This window comes from Apodemus sylvaticus, chromosome 13 (assembly GCF_947179515.1).
Source record: "Apodemus sylvaticus chromosome 13, mApoSyl1.1, whole genome shotgun sequence".
Classification (NCBI taxonomy): Eukaryota; Metazoa; Chordata; class Mammalia; order Rodentia; family Muridae; genus Apodemus; species Apodemus sylvaticus.
Window position 1 is genome coordinate 82,005,378 of NC_067484.1, and position 17,968 is coordinate 82,023,345.

The 17,968-nt window shown below is 45.2% G+C and overlaps 1 protein-coding gene across 2 annotated transcripts in view; it reads right to left on the minus strand.

The window, feature by feature from the left end:
• Mapre2 (microtubule associated protein RP/EB family member 2) overlaps window positions 1-17,968 on the minus strand; it is a 134,039-nt gene that overhangs the window by 46,826 nt on the left and 69,245 nt on the right. For both annotated transcript variants that reach the window (XM_052201504.1, XM_052201503.1), the window contains one exon: window positions 13,236-13,363. In XM_052201504.1, the coding sequence (XP_052057464.1) occupies window positions 13,236-13,356 (121 nt within the window). In that variant the 5' untranslated portion in view covers window positions 13,357-13,363. The remainder of the gene's footprint in view (window positions 1-13,235; window positions 13,364-17,968) is intronic.

Consider the following 17,968-nt stretch of genomic DNA (forward strand, 5'->3'; position numbering starts at 1 on the left):
CAACACCCCTCAGCCTCACTCGCGACGCCAATTCCCCTCCGCAGAGATCTTCTACGAAACACCCAAGTGCGCTCTGGTACTTTGGGACTTTGACAAACTAAAGCAAAGACAACTTTCTCCGTTTCACACCACCGCTGAGCTAGGAAACTCCTTTCACTGTAGGCTTCTCTGCTGTTCCTGGAACACGTCATCTGGCACTGCAATAGAACCTGCACACCCTGGGGCCACCTAGAATCTCTTCTTCCTTCAGACCAAAGTGTAGAAGGCTCCGTCTTCAGAGAGGTCCTCTTTCGCCTCCGCCATCGGAGGTGGCCCTCCCTCTCTCCTTATGACCTTGCTCTGGTTCTACATCTCGTGTTCTGTATCTCTGTTAGTTTGTGCTTGTTTGTGTGTCACCTTCTAAGGGACAGTGTTGGAGCACACTTGACCCAGCCCTTGTTCCTTTTACACCCAAGCATGCGTTTAACACAGTATTTGAAATCAGAGGATTCCAGGAACTATTTGGTTAATGAATGAAGGTCAGGCTGAGTGGCAGCGAGGGCTGGGAAACAGCAAGTGGAAATGTTATCAAAATCCCCAGTGAGGCGGTACAAGAGCTGCTAGATATTCTTTTTAAGGTTTGGTGTTTTTCTTTTTTAAAGACTAAACAAGTATGAGACCAAGCCTTCAGAGAACATAAAAGATACACTTTGAAAGAATAAATGCGAGATGAATCAATGCAATCAAAGGGAGGATGCTATATCCACCAAGAGACTGGTTATAATGTACTGCCCTCGGAAGCCATCAGCACAATGTGCTCCTCAAGTTAGGAAAGGCAACAAGGGTCTAGAAACAGCTAGAAATAAAGGAAACTATCCCGCCACATTTTCTTAAGCATCTCTCCTGGAAGATGTGGGTGAGGGAGGAGGAGAAGCGGAGTACCAGCCCTGGCTCCGGGGCCGGCCCCATTTTGAACAGGTTGGACATGCCATCACACCCTGAGCCAACAATGTTCTTATGTGCAAAACGTCAGGGTTGGCTCAGCTCTAAACTTAGATGAAGATCTGATTCTCGGACTGCCACCAACTTCTCGTTTAAGGCAAGGCTACTTGAAGTTCTCTGCTAACTAGAAGATGGCCCTTCACCTGCCGTCTTCACCTGAGAGTCTCAGACTCTCGCCAGCATGCCTGCTTCTGGCCTCCCCGTGTTTTGCTGTGCTTTATGTCAGAGAGGCCCCTCGTGTGCTGCCAGCGGCAGTGCCAGCTCCAGGCCCCTCGTGTGCTGCCAGCCGCAGTGCCAGCTCCTCTCCTCTCCGGTGGCTTCTTTCCACACACTCTTCTCTGAGCTCCTGATGGTCTCATAACAATGCAACTGCTTTCTGCCACCTTGACAGTCACATATTGACAATGGAGTCACCTTTCCTAATAGAGCATGATGGATTTGAGACTTGATACACTACAAGCGCAGAGGCCTACTGTCTCTTTATGTCTGCCTGGTCACTCTTTGAACCGATGCTTCTGCAGGACCACATCAGTCACCTAAGCCCAAAACCTCCTATTGGAGGGAGTGTCCTATGGGAAATCAGGGCTTACTAAAGAGGAAAGTGATACTGCAAAACATGGGTTCTGTTTCTAGCAGTCAGCAGAAACCTCTACACACATATACAGACGGACAGACAGATAGACACACACACACACACACACACACATACACACACACACACACACACACACACACACACACACACACACTTTAAGAGTTCAGTTGTGAGGCTGGGGAGACAGCCCGGTCAGTAAGTACCAACCACAAGGACCAGAGTTTAATCCCTAGAACCCATGTAAAAACCAGGGAACAGTGACATGAGACTGTCCTCTCAGTGCTGGGAGGCAGCAGGGGCACAACCCTGGAACTCGCTGACCAGCTAGCCTAGCTGAAGTGGTGAGTTCCAGTCCTAGTGAAAGACCCCGTCTCAAACAGGAAAGCGGATGAAGCTCACTGGCCAGCCGGTCTAGCCAATCAGTGAGCTCCAGGTTCAGTAAGAGACTGAGCATCAAAAAATATCACCAGGAAAAAACAGAGGACCTCTGACCTGTGCACACACAAACATGTGAATGTGCATCCCTGAGTATGCATGCACACTTTCACACAAACATATACACACATACCGGCCCACCCTTCCCCAACACAGAGGCCCAGAGCACCACTCCCAGCTAGCCTGGCTGTAGAGAACCTGATGACGTGAGGCAATCAGGGGACGTTCTGAGAGGATTAAAGTGCTGCCTGTGTCATGGGAGACAGAACACTGCCTCGCTCTTCCAAACGGAAATTTCAGGGCAGTAGACATGAAACTCCAAAGAGTCCTTGGCTGAGATGCAGGATGGATATTTTTATTAAAAGGTGAACTTTGGAGAGACACAGAGAGCGCACAACAGCTGGAGGCGTACAATATGAACAAGGACTGCTGTTTAAATGTTACTTGGAAAAGCAACTTTCCCAGAAACTCACCAATAAAACGGTGTATTGAAAGCCAGAGCATCCGCGCCAGCACTAACCCCAGCACTAGGGTCACCCGTCTATTTGCAGTGGTTTATCCAACCACCATACCACGGCAGTAAGCCTGCTGGTTGGAAACCTTAGCAAAATTTTTACCTGCTAAGGACCGAGCCAGTCTAGGTGCCTAGTTTCACGCCCAGTTCCCAGCGGGCGATTTCCGTTCAGGCAACATGTTCATCTTACTAAACATGCCCCGCCTCATGCAGTGACACTTGGCTTTCTCAGCAGAGTCCAGAGAGTGGGGAGGAGAGGGAGGCGGAGAGGGGTGCTCAGTACAAAATGTCACTGGCTTCCATAGAAGCAGAGGTCCGGGGCTGAGACCACAGCTAAAGTTAGAATTTAACATTCCAGACTGAGCAGAGGGTTGGGAGACCTTAAATCCAGTCTTTATCACAAATGAAAAACAAGTTAGGAAGGTCTATACAAAACCTACTGGGAACAAATTCAGTTTTCTTATTGGAGTCCTGAAGAAAGAAAGTTCTAGAAAGCTGTGCCCCCACGGCTGTCTTCCCACCTGCATTTGCACGGGTCTCTACACCCGTGCTCCTAGTATCGCCTCTACACCTCCACAGACATGGCTTTGCTTGGTCTACTTGTCTATTTTTGTTTGTTTGTTGCTTCCAGACTACAAGACAGGCTGAGATAAGGTAAGTCTGACTTAGAGGCAGGAATCTGAAAAGACATGGTGTCCATATTTGACTTCTGTGATGACAGGTCACCTCTGACCAAATGCCCATCTGTAGGTGGCATGTGGGGTGCCCCTCTGCTTATGGGTGAGTGAGAAACCAAAAATCTACTGGCTATGGTGGCACAGGCCTTTAATCCCAGCACTTCCATGAGTTTGAGGCCAGTCTGGTTTACACAGTGAGTTTCAGGACAGCCAGAGTTACATAGTGAGTCCCCTAAAACATTCTGAGGTTTGAAAGGCCAGAAAAACACTGAAACACAGAATTAAAAAAACAACAACAGAAAATAGAACAGAAAAACTAGCAAACCCACAAAGGAACTGCAAGTACAAAATAAATGCAAAGATGCAGATGTGCAGACACGGATGCAGATGTGCTAAGTGAGTCGGGGAGAAGTCTAAGAGAGACTGGCCGTCGTCCCACACACAGGGTCAAGTATAACTCAGAGCACTGTCCTTTAGTCTTTGAGGGTCTTTGCTGAGGGCAGTCAGGAAGCGATGAGAAAGGGGGCTCATGGGAGCCCTCAAAGTGGAACTCTGTGCGCATGCACGATGGAGTGATGTGAGGACCAGCGAGAGCCTGCAGCTCACGCCCACACAACCTTCTTTTGCTTAGAGGTTCCCGACCCTGGGTTAGGTGCCTTGCTGTCCCTCTTCAGATGGGAACGTTTGCCCTTCTCTCTCAGGTCACAGCTCCTCACTCCTGCCACCCACCCCAGACAAGCGCACTAGCTGTCACACCATCAACAGCATCCTAACAGCCACTTCCTACAGAAGGATGCACCTTCCCCCACAGCTCCCCTGAAGGCCGGAGGTTCAGTAGAGCCAGCTTGGCATGGGAGGAGGTCACCAGCAGCCCAGAGAACAGAGAGCAGCTACCACGCAGCCTCTGCGCACACTGTGCTGTGTGACAGAAAACTGCTGTATAATAAGCCAATTTATTGACATAGCCCAGGTGCGTCCCAGGACATTTTGTTATCTACGCATAATTCCAGTATTACAAGGAAGTCAAATTAGCAGGAAGACCTCATGGTATTTACTTTAGGGATTTAGTCAGAAGGTCAAAGTATAAAAAAAAAAACAGAAGAGTTAAAGTGGGACATGGGGTAGGGAAGAAGCAGGAAAAGAGTGCTTTTTTTTTTTTTTTAAATGTGGATTCTAACATTATATTTAAAGTTGACATATGCACCTTCTCTAAAACTTGGCGCCTTTATTTTTTTTTCAAGTTCTTCTATGAAGTGTCCCAAAATGTCATTCAGAAGACATAGGGATAGAGACCAACCTTCCTGACAGTGACAGAAGAGAAACTTCAGGAAACTATGCTGGGCTAATATCACAGTAATACGCTTCTCACAGTTACAGCATATGGCCATAAAAATGTATGTGTATTAAAACCCAAGGAAGAACCACACCCCTGGAAAGGAGGCAACAGAGAGAGGTGACATGCTGTCTGTCACACTTACATAATAGTTTCAGGGTGGAAAGAAACTCAGCCTGTAGAGCAATGGTTATCTTAGGCAAATCTCCTGTTCCCTGGTATGCAATTCTAAAATGCCCAAACATTTGGCTGTTATATCCCATACCTCTTTTCTTTTGCCGATGTCACTTATGAAAACCTATAAATCAAAAATGTAAGTCACAGAAAACAGGTAATGTGTCTGAAGACCTGTAGGATGTGGACATGCCTGACTTGATCGTTACAATGTGCAGACACTGGTGATTCACACGTCACCAGGTGTGCCCTGCTCATCAGTGCTGAGAACCGGCTGACAGCAAGAAAGGCCGGGCACCTCGTGTTGGCCAGGGATCTCGCCCTCCCTCTGCTTTGTCTGTGGAGAAGCTGACAGAACTGACAAGAGCTCTGGACAGAAACGTGGCAGGGAGACTGTAAGCTGAGGGACGGGCCCTGGCTGGGGCGGATCCTGCTGCTTTTGCTGGGACCTCAGATGCTGGTCATGCTCAGTTGGTACTGAGTCAACTCCTGCTGACTCCAGGAGTAAAGAGGACAGTTCAGAGCCTCGGAAGACTGAAATGGTACCTGTACTCAAAGCATCCGCCTTTCCTCAGCTTGGGCTGTGCCCACGTTAGGAGGCCCCATCTTAACATTTGAGCTCCACTTCCCATTAGCAATCACTACCTGGAGTTAATACTGTGCGTACTGCCTCAAGTGTACAGCACACTACAGACGTGCACCAGGCACAGGCAAGACACCACACTGCCTCCCTGCCTCAAACTTTCCAACCTAAAAGTCTCTTTATAACACTTGGACACAATCTCTTTTTCTTCAAAGCTTAGTCCAAGGCTGCCTTTCACAGATGCTTTATCTGTTCTCCACACAGGACTCTCACTGGACTAGTGGCAGACGGTTGTGCGGCCTAGTTAGTTGTGCTGCCTGGCTGGCAGGTGAACAGTCTTTAAGACCGAGGCTATCGTTTGGACCTTGATTGACCCTGAAAGACACACATGTTAAAGGCTCAGTCTTGAGGGTAGTGCTATGGGGGTAGGGGAGGGGGATAGCAGAACCCTGAGGAGTGTGTCCTTGTGGGAGTTCCTTTGGTCACCAGGGACATAACTCTGAAGAGATTTGGGAATCTTGGGCCTCTCCTCCCCCTCTCTAGTTTCCTGGCCATAAGATCAATATACCTGGTCCATCTCCTACTGTATCTATGCTATGTTACCTTGCCCTGACCCACAGAAATGAGCTAATCAGATATATACTGGAACCATCAAAACTGTGAGCTGGATTATACCTTAAAAAAGTGGGTTGGTTACCTCAGGTATTCTGTTTTAGTGATGAGAGGAATGATGTTGGGTTCATTATTCTACTGTGCTAACAGTGGCTGGCATCTCTGGAATCTGAATATAGAAAGGGTTTAGGTCCTATAGCCTGGGTGAAACTAGTAAAACAAACAGGAAATTAAATGGGAAAAATGGGTGTTAAAGGAGTAATTCTCTTAGAATGTTGAAACAACAGAGGTTCTTTATATACAACTCAAAAAGGATCAACTTTTCACGTTCAAGAAGGGGCCAGAGAAGTTTTGAAGGAGTGTCAGGGCAGCCACTCAATACAGGTGCATGGGACTGAATCAAACATAAAGAAACAGGCATGCCCCAGTGAATAAGTAAGTTCTTTGGTATGTGTGAATAAGTCCTTTTGTGTGTGCGTACGTGTATACATACACAGATGTGTGTCTCTGTGTGTGAATGCATGTGTGTAAGTGTATATGTGTGTATGTACGAGTGCACACATGTCTGCATTATGTTGAATACAGTATGAGATATGTATATTTATATGTGTGTGAATGTGTATGTGTGCACATGTGTATGTATATAAATGCAGTTATACATGCATATGTATGTAAATATGCATGTATGCACACATGTGTGAGTCCAGTGTATACATATGTATAATTATATGTGCATATATGTGTGCAGGATCCAAGCTTGCAACATAATTAGTCTAGATATTCTACTTTCCTCAAAGCCATAAAATGGTTAAAACAAGGCTGTGAAATTCTCTTAGGAATAACTTGCTCACGTGAGGCCAATATGAGGAAAGGATAGACTATTTCAGATATGAAATATGAAAATGAGTGTTAGATCTCAAGGACAGAATGAGATCTGTGGCTTCTGCCATGAACAGAATGGGTAAGCACATGTTCCCGGGACACTCTAGCTCATCTGCTGGGAAACATGGCAGTATACTCATTTGTAAAAAGAAATGACTAAGAAATATTTTCCCTCAAATATATATTCTTCCTGTGACTCTTTAGAGGTTTTAAACTGAAAGAAAAAGGGGGGAAAAAAGGGAAACAAGAATTCAAGATAATGTTTTATAACGAGCATATCCATTATGTCACATAACTGACATCTTGAGAAAAAAAAATAAAAAATAACTCAGTATATTGGAACATACTTTTCTCTTGTAGGTTTTTATAAACCCAGTGAATGATTTCAAAATGGGCAATGTCTTCATATGATTCAGAGGCAAGGATTGTAGGCCAGGCATGATGACGTATACTTATAATTTCAGCACGTAGGAGGCAGAGGGAGAATCCAAAGTTTAAGGCCAACCTAGTGTATTGAATAAAATTTGTTTCAATAAAACACCATCTATCACCACCATAGCAAGTATAAGCTCCAATCAACCAAAGAACCAAACAACCAACCAAAATATCCAAAACTCAAATCAAAAGACAAAGCAAGATACAGATAGTATTTCAGTATTTAGGTCATGTGTGGTCTTGTGTGCCCATAATGGAAGTATCTGGGATTACCAAATCCTATCCACTAGATCACCAGGGACACTTGGGAAGATGAGGCAGACGGATTGAAAGTTGGAGGCCAGCCTAAGGAAACTAGGGAGACAGTCTCAAACAAGACACAACCAAGTAAAAGTGCGCATGTTACAAATCAGAGACAAAGTCACAAGGGAGTGGCTGTAAGGTTGCCATGCTAAGATCTACTCGATGAGTCTCAAAACCACAGGCACTTTGAGGCTCCCCATGCCTTTAGGAGGCCCACTCTGACCTGCAGTCAGAGCCTCAGGCCTAAAAGTTAATGGAGTTTATGCAGGGGCTCCATTAGCTCCAGGGTCCATAGTGTTCTTTTGATGAACACATCTCTCCTCTCTAAGCACACACATCCAGGGTGGTGGCTTAGGGACAGCATGGATTCAGGCCAGTTGCGAATCTGTAAAACCTTTAACCATAACTGTGAAGCTTATACATCTACCACATGCAGCAATATTGCCAGGTCACAGAAAATAATGAGATCAAGACACAGGGTATAACTAAGGATATTGCTTTGTATAGCTTCCTATAATTATTTTTGTGATCTTATCAAGAATTTACAATTTATTGGCTCATGTTTCTAATAATGTCATCAATTCCTGTTAGCTATAAGATGTTTACAAGTTTAACATGGATGTCTGTCCTTTGACTTGTCACTAAATATGTATGTACAATACACACACACACACTCTCATACACACATACACACACATACGTGCACACACCCACATGTGCACACCTACACCCATGCACCCACACCCACATGTGCACACACCCATGTGCACTCCCCCACGCGCGTGCACACACAAACACACACACCTCACAATGAACTACATATACATTATACATTTCAGGTCATCCATCTCCTCCTAGCTGTTGGGTTTCAATTTATCTTCACTAACGGTGCTTATCACCATGACGACCAGAAGAAGCTGAAAATGGGATGCAGGAATGGACATCAGAGCCAACAGTCACTTGACACCAACCCAGTTTTCTGAAACCTAGGTGTGCCTGGTTTTGTTCCTCCAAAGAAATTAGGTTCCCTGAGATATCTCACGCATACACGGTGGCTTCAAACCAATGTTCACTCAGCCCTACACTTCATGGATGGGAGTGTGACCAAGCACATTCTGAAGGCAGGGACACGGGCTACCCTGGTTTGGGGAGGCTGTCTACTGGAGAACGCAGCCCCCTCCATGGGCTCCTATATGCCAGGCACCCCCAGCCTTTCAGGGTGTTCCCTGAGCATTGACCACTCTGTGACTCAGGAGTTCCCTGCCACACCCAAGAACGTGAGTGTCTTTTCCGCCGACTCCCTTTGACCCCCCCCCTTTTTTTTTATTTAACATTCTCCTTTGCACACGTCCCTCTCTCTTCAGAGGTACTTACTGCTGTGGTTTCGCCTTCTATGCACAGGGCTTCAAGGACAATAATCTTTCCCTATTTATCCCAGAGCTCAAAATGTGTTTGTTGAATAAAGCTCTGCTAATGGTCAGAACAGCACGCACTGCAAGAAGTTAGACGGAGATGTGTTGACTGTGTCCGAGATCAAACATCCCATTGTGCAAAAAATTCAAAACTCCTAGTACTAGTGAAGGTGAATGCATGCATACTGGTATTTGGCTTTTTAATATGTTACCTACATGTGCTCGAGTGAAAACACACAGACACACACACACACACACACACACACACACACACACACACACACACTTCAGGGTAAAATACCAAACCAAACCAAAACTCTGCAATCCCACCAATTCATTTTATCTTTATAACAAAAGTATCAAGATAATGGAAATATACAAATTATAAGGGAAGAAAAAACCCTCATATTCTAGTCTCTACTCAAAAGATAAGCTGCACTGGGCCAGTAAACTGGTGGAGACTTCAGTATGCTACCCAGCCTAGCAAGCCGCCCTCCAGCCGGACCACGCCTGGACACGGTCCATCTCACTTGTCATCTGTCTTTCTCCAACTATTTGGTATTCTGAGACCAAGTAAACAGATTTTTCTGGTCAAATAAAATTAGGGAGAAAAAAAAAATCCGGTCTAGACAAAATCTCTACACAACGCCTCTAAGTACAGATAATATTCCATTAGTATACTATGGCCTAACCATAGTCCCATGTTGAAACGGCTTGCTTTCTCAGAGAAAACAATAAAGCTCTGATTTTATAAAGCTATGGAACTGCTGGGCCTGCTGACACTGAGGGCTGTCCTTACTTGGTTTCAATAAGAGAGTCAGCCAGATCAGCCCTACTAAATTTAGCCTCTGAGCTGATTTCATCCCTAACCTGTCTTCTCTGCTGACACAAGAGAGCAGGCACAGGGGACACAGTGCTAGGCAGGAACCAACAGATTTAACAAGCACAGATCTGCAGCCAAAAATGGTCACCAAGAACTTGCTACCGTGCACAGGAATGACACCGCCAGGGTAAAGCAGAGGGCCACCCTTCAGACTCCACGCCCGATGGCCACACCTCTGCAAAGCCCCGCACGTCCTCCAAATTGTATTCCCTTCCACTGTTCATGTCTCAAGAGTTGTAAATGCAACTACAATTTCATCAGCCAAATCCAACAGCACCCAGAATAAGAAAATACCAGGAACCTGATCCAACCCAGAGCTTGAACCAATCTGGAGAATCACATATTGAACGTGAATCAGACTTGTATCATTTTATTTTTTACCTTATTAAAAAAAAGTCAATCAAGAAAAATATTTAAAAATTTCAAAAATGCTTTCATTTAAATGACATTTTATTTAAATAGTCAGCTGCTCAGCCGTCCACCGACCACGGTGCCAGCACGGGCTGAGCCACAATCCTGGCTCCGGTCCCTCCCGGCAGTGTGGAACGCCTGCTGGTATCTGCTGTCGGGGCTTCCTGTCCTGGGACCGAGTGGGGTGGAGAGGCAGAAGATGCACAGACTGTAGAAAAAGGTCAGCTGGGGAAGCTGGCTTCACAGCCACACCCGGCCTAGGGGTGAAGAGCCTGACATAGCAAAATGGGGGTGGGGATGGGGTGCAGAAAGGAGGCTGAGGGTGTCAGGGGGAGGTGAGAAGGGTGAGCAGGAGACACTATCTTCTGCCTTGGGTCAAACTCCTTCCTGTTCCTTTCCCCACTCCTTCCCACACGGCCCCTTCCTTCCTGTCACCTTCAACAAGGTGCCTCGAGCTGAGGAAGCCGCTTTTAGGAACGTTTAGCACTATACTGGCCTTTCTCCATCTCTGCTACCTTGGAAACAGCTACTACACTGGCTTGAACAAAACACAAAACACCATCCTCTGCCCTCTCCCCTATAGAATTTACCAAGCAACAGGAACCATTTCTACACTGGAATGGTGTAGTGGCGCACACAACTAGAACCTCCCGATCCACAAGGGTAACTCAACGTGACGAGAGCTCAAAGCGGATTTAGGTAACCAGCAGTACAATGGACACAGCCCTCTGCTGTCCTTGAAACGGACTGCTTTTCTGAGAAATAGATGCTGTCCAAATATGCATGACCCATGACAGATCCGTGACCCAGATTTAATGTTCAAAGAAAGTGGTCGTGAAGAAACATCCTTGGGATAAAATAATAAGAAATGAGTAATCTTCATTATTCTGCAATGTATATTACAAGGTATTTCCATGTGACCTATTTATTTATTTACTTATGATGCTGGGGATTGAACCTAGAGCCTTGTATACATGCGATGAGTGTTCGACCACTGAGCTACGGCCAACCCAGCCCACTACTTTTACTTTAGAGAGAACTGAAAAATGTTTATGTGGAAGAAAGAGATGTCAGAAAAGGGCAAAAAAAAAAAAAAAAATCCAGAAGCAAGTACAGCATCATAGTTATATTTCAGTATTTTTCACAAATTGAAGAAAAGCTGATGCTCATTTTTCTCACCTTGCCTTATATTTTAAAAAGAAAACCATTAAAACTTCATTGTAAAGAGCTTCCAAATTAAACACACACACACACACACACACACACAAATCTATGTGTCACAATGAACTCCTACCCAGTTGGAATTCCATACATTCTAATTAATGTTTGTTTTAACACTGGCTTTGACGGAGACTGCTAGCCGGGAATAAAATGAGGAGAGAGAGATGCCACGGGAGAGACATCTGGAGGCCCATCAGGTGTGGAGTAAGTCTCTACAGACTGGCAGAAAGTGTAAGGAAAGTGCAGAAACTCTGCAGGTGATCTGTGTGTCTTCCCAGAGTAGGCCACCAAAATCAAACACCACACGATAAGCTATAAGAAACTAAAAACAAATACCCAAGACACATTTCTTCCCTAAATCTGAGCATTCCTAAGTGTGGTAAGGACACATGACTTAGGTGAACCGTATTTGGATTTGTTCTTACCCGAGTGGCACCATCTTACCTGCCCTCCAAGTCTTCTAGGACAAGAACAAAAATGAATTCATAAATAAGTAAATATTAAGACTCCTTCCTCTTGCCAAGTGCTATTGCTAAACACAAAATTAAACTAAGAGCATGGGACCAGTGCAGGACGGGTCTGGGACACCTCAAGTGCCCTGTTAGTGCTCTGAGGTTTCTCACAAGTGCAGGCAAGTGGCAGACTGCTGGCAGATCCACCCAGGAAGGCTCAAGCACAGGGGCTCGGGGCCAGGTGTACTGACTGAGAGGGCCAACGAAGCTCCTTCAGCAGCTCGCAGAGTAGACAAACTCTGGTGCAGTTTCCATTTGGAGAACCGATGCCTGTCTTTCCACAGCACGCTTGTTTTCCAGTCAGAGTACTAAAGGCAGATTAACACACTCCGACTTTGCTTTTGAAATTCACCTTTTTTTTTTCAAAGAGGTTAATTAACCCAATATGCATTCCCTACCAAATTACTGGGTATCAGGTACTGTGGCACGTCAGGCATTAGACAAAATGTAAACTAGAGGTCAGTCCTTAAGAACTCCTGGTACCTCCTCAGATCACAAGGCATGACAGGTTTTATCCTGGATGGGTGTGGTCAGGGTTTGGGGAAAACCACAGAGCCTGGGGAAGTCTTCCCAGAGCTGACAGTAGGTGAGGCAGATTAAACTGTAAAGAGGGCATTACTGACAAAACTATTCGGGGCCAAAGGGAGCGTGTCTGCAGAGAACCAAGAGTGTTTTGTGGAGTGAGGGCTCCGAGGGCTCTGAGGAGAGCAATGCATGGGATGGGTCTGAGAGGGGCAATATGGAGGGAGCCCAGAGCTTCAAGGCCCACTGTGGGTGGTGTCAATTGCTTGGTGCTACAGACACGTGCCATCCTGGGGTCATACCTCAGAGCTTTTTATTTTGGAGCAATGTCCCACTTGGTTACCCATGTGGTCCAGGCAGGCCTTGTGTTTATGATACCCTTGTCTTGGCCTCCTGAACAGCCGGGACAGGGTCCTGAACCACCAGGCCAAGCTCTACGGTGTTTGACACCTATGTACAGTGACACTAGGATGGTGAAGCAGAGGCTAGGAGCCAGCATCACAGAGGGGTGTGGCAGACGGCAAGGCAGAAGCAGTTTGTACACTCATCTGGTTGGCTGTGTACTCTCAGACGTTCTCAGACATTTCCTCTCCTGTATGTCCCTCACTTCCAGCCAAGTTTCCCCTTTTATTTATGTAGCTATACATACACGTCTTTGTCTTACCCCAAATATGTCATGTGTGGTTTAGAAAAATCACACTCAATTGCCAGGAAACACATCGAGAAAATACTATAAGGATCATCTCTTACCTGAACAGAGCTGCTCCACTTTTGTGTAGTTTAGAGACACGATGTCATTAACCCATGCAATGATGTCATGCCTGCTCATAGTCTCCTGGGTTATCGAGGTAGAATACACATTGACCGCCATTCCCCAACTAGGATAAAAACAGATGAAATTAAGTTTACTCACGAGAAAAAAAACAAACTAGCATAGGACTATTGGAGACACTTAACCAAGGAGGACATGGTGGAGATTACAACCAAGCTTCTTAAACGTGGGTCCTGACCCCATGTGGGTGGTGGGATGGCAGAGGGAGGTGGTGAGAGATCGGGCATCGGTAAATAGTTTTTGATCGTACAGCAGCCCACAATTAGCTCACAATCAGATGTGCAAAGAATCCAACGTGTTCCTGGCAGTGTTTGACCATGCTGTGTCAGGAGACTTCACTGCAGCTTTTTCTGTGGATGTGAAACACACCTCCCCCTGAGGTTGGTGACACCTCACAATGCCAAGATCACTGCCTAAAGCCCCCTGCCTCAGATTCTGAGACTACTGTATTTCGTTAAGTGCAGTTATTTTTGATGTATATACAAAGCTTTCTGCTTTTACAGAAACACGCTGGCTTCATTACAGAAAACAAGGCTTTTAATATTTTCCCGCTGTTGGTCCTTAGCATGGAAGTATCAAACAATGTATCTTTGGACTATACTGTGCTCAAACAGGCACATCCATCTCATTAACTGTAAATTTCCTTTGTGTGTGTTGGTTTTTTGTTTGTTTGTTTTTGTTGTTTTGTTTTTGTTATTTTGAGACAGGGTTTCTCTGTGTAACAGCCCTGTCTGCCCCGGAACTCAATTTGCACACCAGGCTCAAACTCACCTTCCCACCTTCTACCTCTGCCTCCCGAGTGCTGGGATTAAAGGCGTACACTGCCACACCCAGGTTGTCTCATCTTTTCTGAGACAGGGTCTCTATCTCTGGCTGCCCTGCACTCTGGAACTTGCAGTGACCTGCCTCTGTTTCCCATTGCTAAGATCACTGGAATGAGTCACTGTGCCTAGCCTCATGGTAAAGATCATGTGTCGCCGCAGACTGTTTTAAAGTTCTATATGGTTCACTGTCATAAATGTTTGATCTGTGCACCTACCTGGCTTACCGAGCGGGCTTAGCTCAGGTAAGCATTTGCAGGTGGAAAGGAGTTTGGAGTGGGAAGGTTCACCAGCTCCAGAGTGCAGCCAGCCTGACTCCACCACAGCCATTTGCTGCCCTTTCCCCCAGTTCCTTCTCACTGCCTATTTGGATCACATTTCATGTATTTCTCCTGGGGGGGGGGGTACTGTATAGCTCCCTATCTAGACTCTTCAGGCTCTGAGATTCTTAATTTGTAATAGAAAGTAGAATCTCAGTTTTGACCTCAAGTCTACGTGAGACATTAAGTTACCAGGCTTACAACACTGTACACCAGGACAATCTTGTTTCTTTCCAAATAAGATTTATTTTTAATTGTGAGTGTGTGTGTGTGTGTGTGTGTGTGTGTGTGAGTGCTAGCTCATAGAGGGTAGAAGAGGAGGCTGGATCATGCGGAGCAGGAATTACAGGTGGCTGAGTGCTCAGTGTGGGTGCTGGGAACTAACGTGGATCCCCTGCATGAGCTACTAGTGCTCCTAACCACTGAGCACTCCTTCCAGCCCGGGGAATCTCATATTTTACACATTAGCCTCACAGAACCTTTATTACAAGTATGCAAAATGTCAGTGTCTCAGAGGCTGCCCCTTCTAACAGCTGTGTAATAATAAAGGATTTTTGTAACATTTAAACATGGATAGGAATTTTGCAATTTTATGAATTTCATAGAATGTTTATATGCATATATAATGACAGACATAGATTAAGTGTTATTTGAGCAACAGTCAAATATACGCTAAAACAGAACAAAGCAGAATAACAAACCAGTCACATCTCCTTCTTGGTTTCAGCAACAGTCAACTCAACAATGGACTCCAAGCTTGTTTTAATTATAGCCCCATAACTCCCCTCTGCTAATCCCATTTCTGGCCCCACAGCCCAGATCATTTTAGAGTAAATGCCGAGTATTGAGCCTTTTCAGTTATAGACAAAGACATCAGAAAAATATCAAGCAACACACTGAAACGTGTTGTGTCTTATGGCGGCAGGTGTTCCGTTGGCCGGTTATCTGTCTCAGTCTACATATAGATTTACGCTTCTGTGGTGAGCTCGTTTCTCTCCTGTTAACTGCAGGCTAGTTAGTCTTCTAGTCAGATCTTTCATGTAGACTTTGTAATTACTACTGAAAGGAAGACCTGTTTTGGAGACTTCTAAATCTGGATGCGTCCCATCCATTATTCTGGGTGTGGTTTGGTGCTGCCTTGGCCTTTGCTCCCCTGGACCCTATGACGTAATCGACAGGCTTTGTCTTGCTCAGGCCCTAATCTGGGGACAAGGTGAAAGACTCCTTCATGCAGTGACGGAGCTTTCACTAGATATCAGGGAGTGTCTGCTCCTTCTGCCATGCTGTTAAACACTGGGATATTTGCCTCACTCAATAGCTTCTAAGTTATTGTCTGTAGGTTGTTCTTGATGTATCACCTCTGATGATCCTATGAAGGGAGTCCCTGCTAAGGGAGCCCGAGGTCGGATTGCTGACCCAACCCAGAGGCGGTCCTCACTACTTCTTTACATTTGCAGGGTAATGGGCGTGTCCTGAATATTCTGTAGTCAACAGGATTTTTATTCATTTTTATTTTGTGAAGCATAACCATGAGGTCAGAGTTTAGCAAACTTGATCTGCCTTAGTCCATTGCAATTTACATCTTGACCGATAAAAGGCATAGCTGATCGACTGGGTGCTTAGTCGGGCTGGCTTTTCAGATCTTTTGAAAGAACTTTTGAAAGTCTTCCTTGTGTTCTTGTGTGACAAGATGTTCCAGGCTCAACTAGTAACTTTCTGACCTAACACCAGTCATTTCTCCAAGGGTCCCGACTTCTTTCTGTAACAGACAGTATTTGATGTCACAGAAGAAGTAAATGTTTTAAACATGACTAGATAAAATAACAAAATCTAGAGGTTTTAGGCTTTATAGAAGAGGCCTAAACAATTACACTAAACGCAGAGTCATTTGTTCTTCTCAAGGTGATACCAGTGTGCTTCCTACTCCAAGATATTAAATGTGGAGTTTGTAAACACGAAAACTGCACCCACACGCCCTCTAAGTCATTGGTTCTCACCTTCCTAATGCTACAGCCTTTTAATACAGTTCCTCATGTGCTGACCCACAGCCATAAAACAGTTCCATTGCTACTTCCTAACTAATTCTGCTTACTGCTGTGAATCGGAATATAACTGTCTCATATATAAGATATCTAATATGTGAACCCCCCACGGGGTCCTGAACCCCAGGCTGAGAACCATTGCTCTACATTCTCTTTCCCCAAAAGACCGGAAAGTCTGTGAGCATAGAACCCTAGGTGTGTGACCGTGAACACGACTTTTCTACACGTCCGTTAAAGCGTGTACTGCTTTCTAGTCAACAGCTTTCACTGTTTGCTTTAGAGGATGTTTTACTAAGTGAAACCATTTACTTTTACAATGTAATCACCTTTCGCCACCTTTATAAATTCTATAAAGCCTCAGTAAGGATAAATAATTCAAAACTTAAAACGTATTTTTGGACCATTTGAAAGGATTTCAATATACCGACGTAACCTCTGGCAGTCGATGTACTTTCCTAATGATTTTCTAGTGGTAATAAAAAGTCTTTACATTTCCCAGAAGTGGCTAGGCGGAAGGCAAACCGTCAAGTGCCAGGTGGCATCCAACCAAGGGTGATGAAAGTTTAGCCCCAGGTGATTTAAAAATTAAACCGAGTGGGAAGACTCAAACTGATCTGTATGAAAAATAGTCCGTAGTTACAGAAGATGAAGAAATACCCAATAGGGCAGGAAGATGAGACTGAAACAAAACACAACCCCCAAAACCCACGTGTGGACTGCTGCAGCCCAGCCGCGAAGCAGCGCTTCCCTCCGCGTCATTGATGATAACATTATCCCGAGGACAGCTGCTCTTGTATTTATTCCCCCACAAATATAAGGCACTCTACAGAGCTCATTAAGACAAGGAGCAAAGACAAACAGCAGCAGCGCTGTGCTTTAGAAGCCCAGTTAGTTATCAGCCACGCCCTCCAACACGCCTGCAGCCCCTGGAAATGCTGCATCGGGAGGGTCTTATGGGAAAACTAGGAAAGTGGACAAAGCAGAAGGCAGGAGAACCCACTGAATGGAAGGCAGGAACGTGCTATTTTACTAAACCGCTGCCGACACATTTCAACAGGGTATTTCAATCAACAGCAACAGGATCAATAGAAATGTCTATGAACACTCTATGCAGACTGGAGGAGCATTCTTGTAATCTATATTCTTCCAAACTTCAGAAAAGTGTTATTTATTAGCGACCATACAAAGTATTGGATTTCACAACAGTGTTTTCAAGCAAGATTTGTTTCTGCTGATTCTTCTCCTGAGTCTTCTCCCTGCACCCCGCCCTTCCTGCTGCCCTTCTACCCACAGTGCCTCCTCTCTGTTCTCATGTCACACGCTCTGTTGCATAGACACACACACATGCATGGAAAGACTGAAAGTTAGGATCTGCATGAGAGAGGACATTTGTCTGTGCAAGTCTGTGCCACCTGGCTTAGTGCACTATTTCCCAGATCTATTCATTTCGTTTTCCTGCATTTCATCT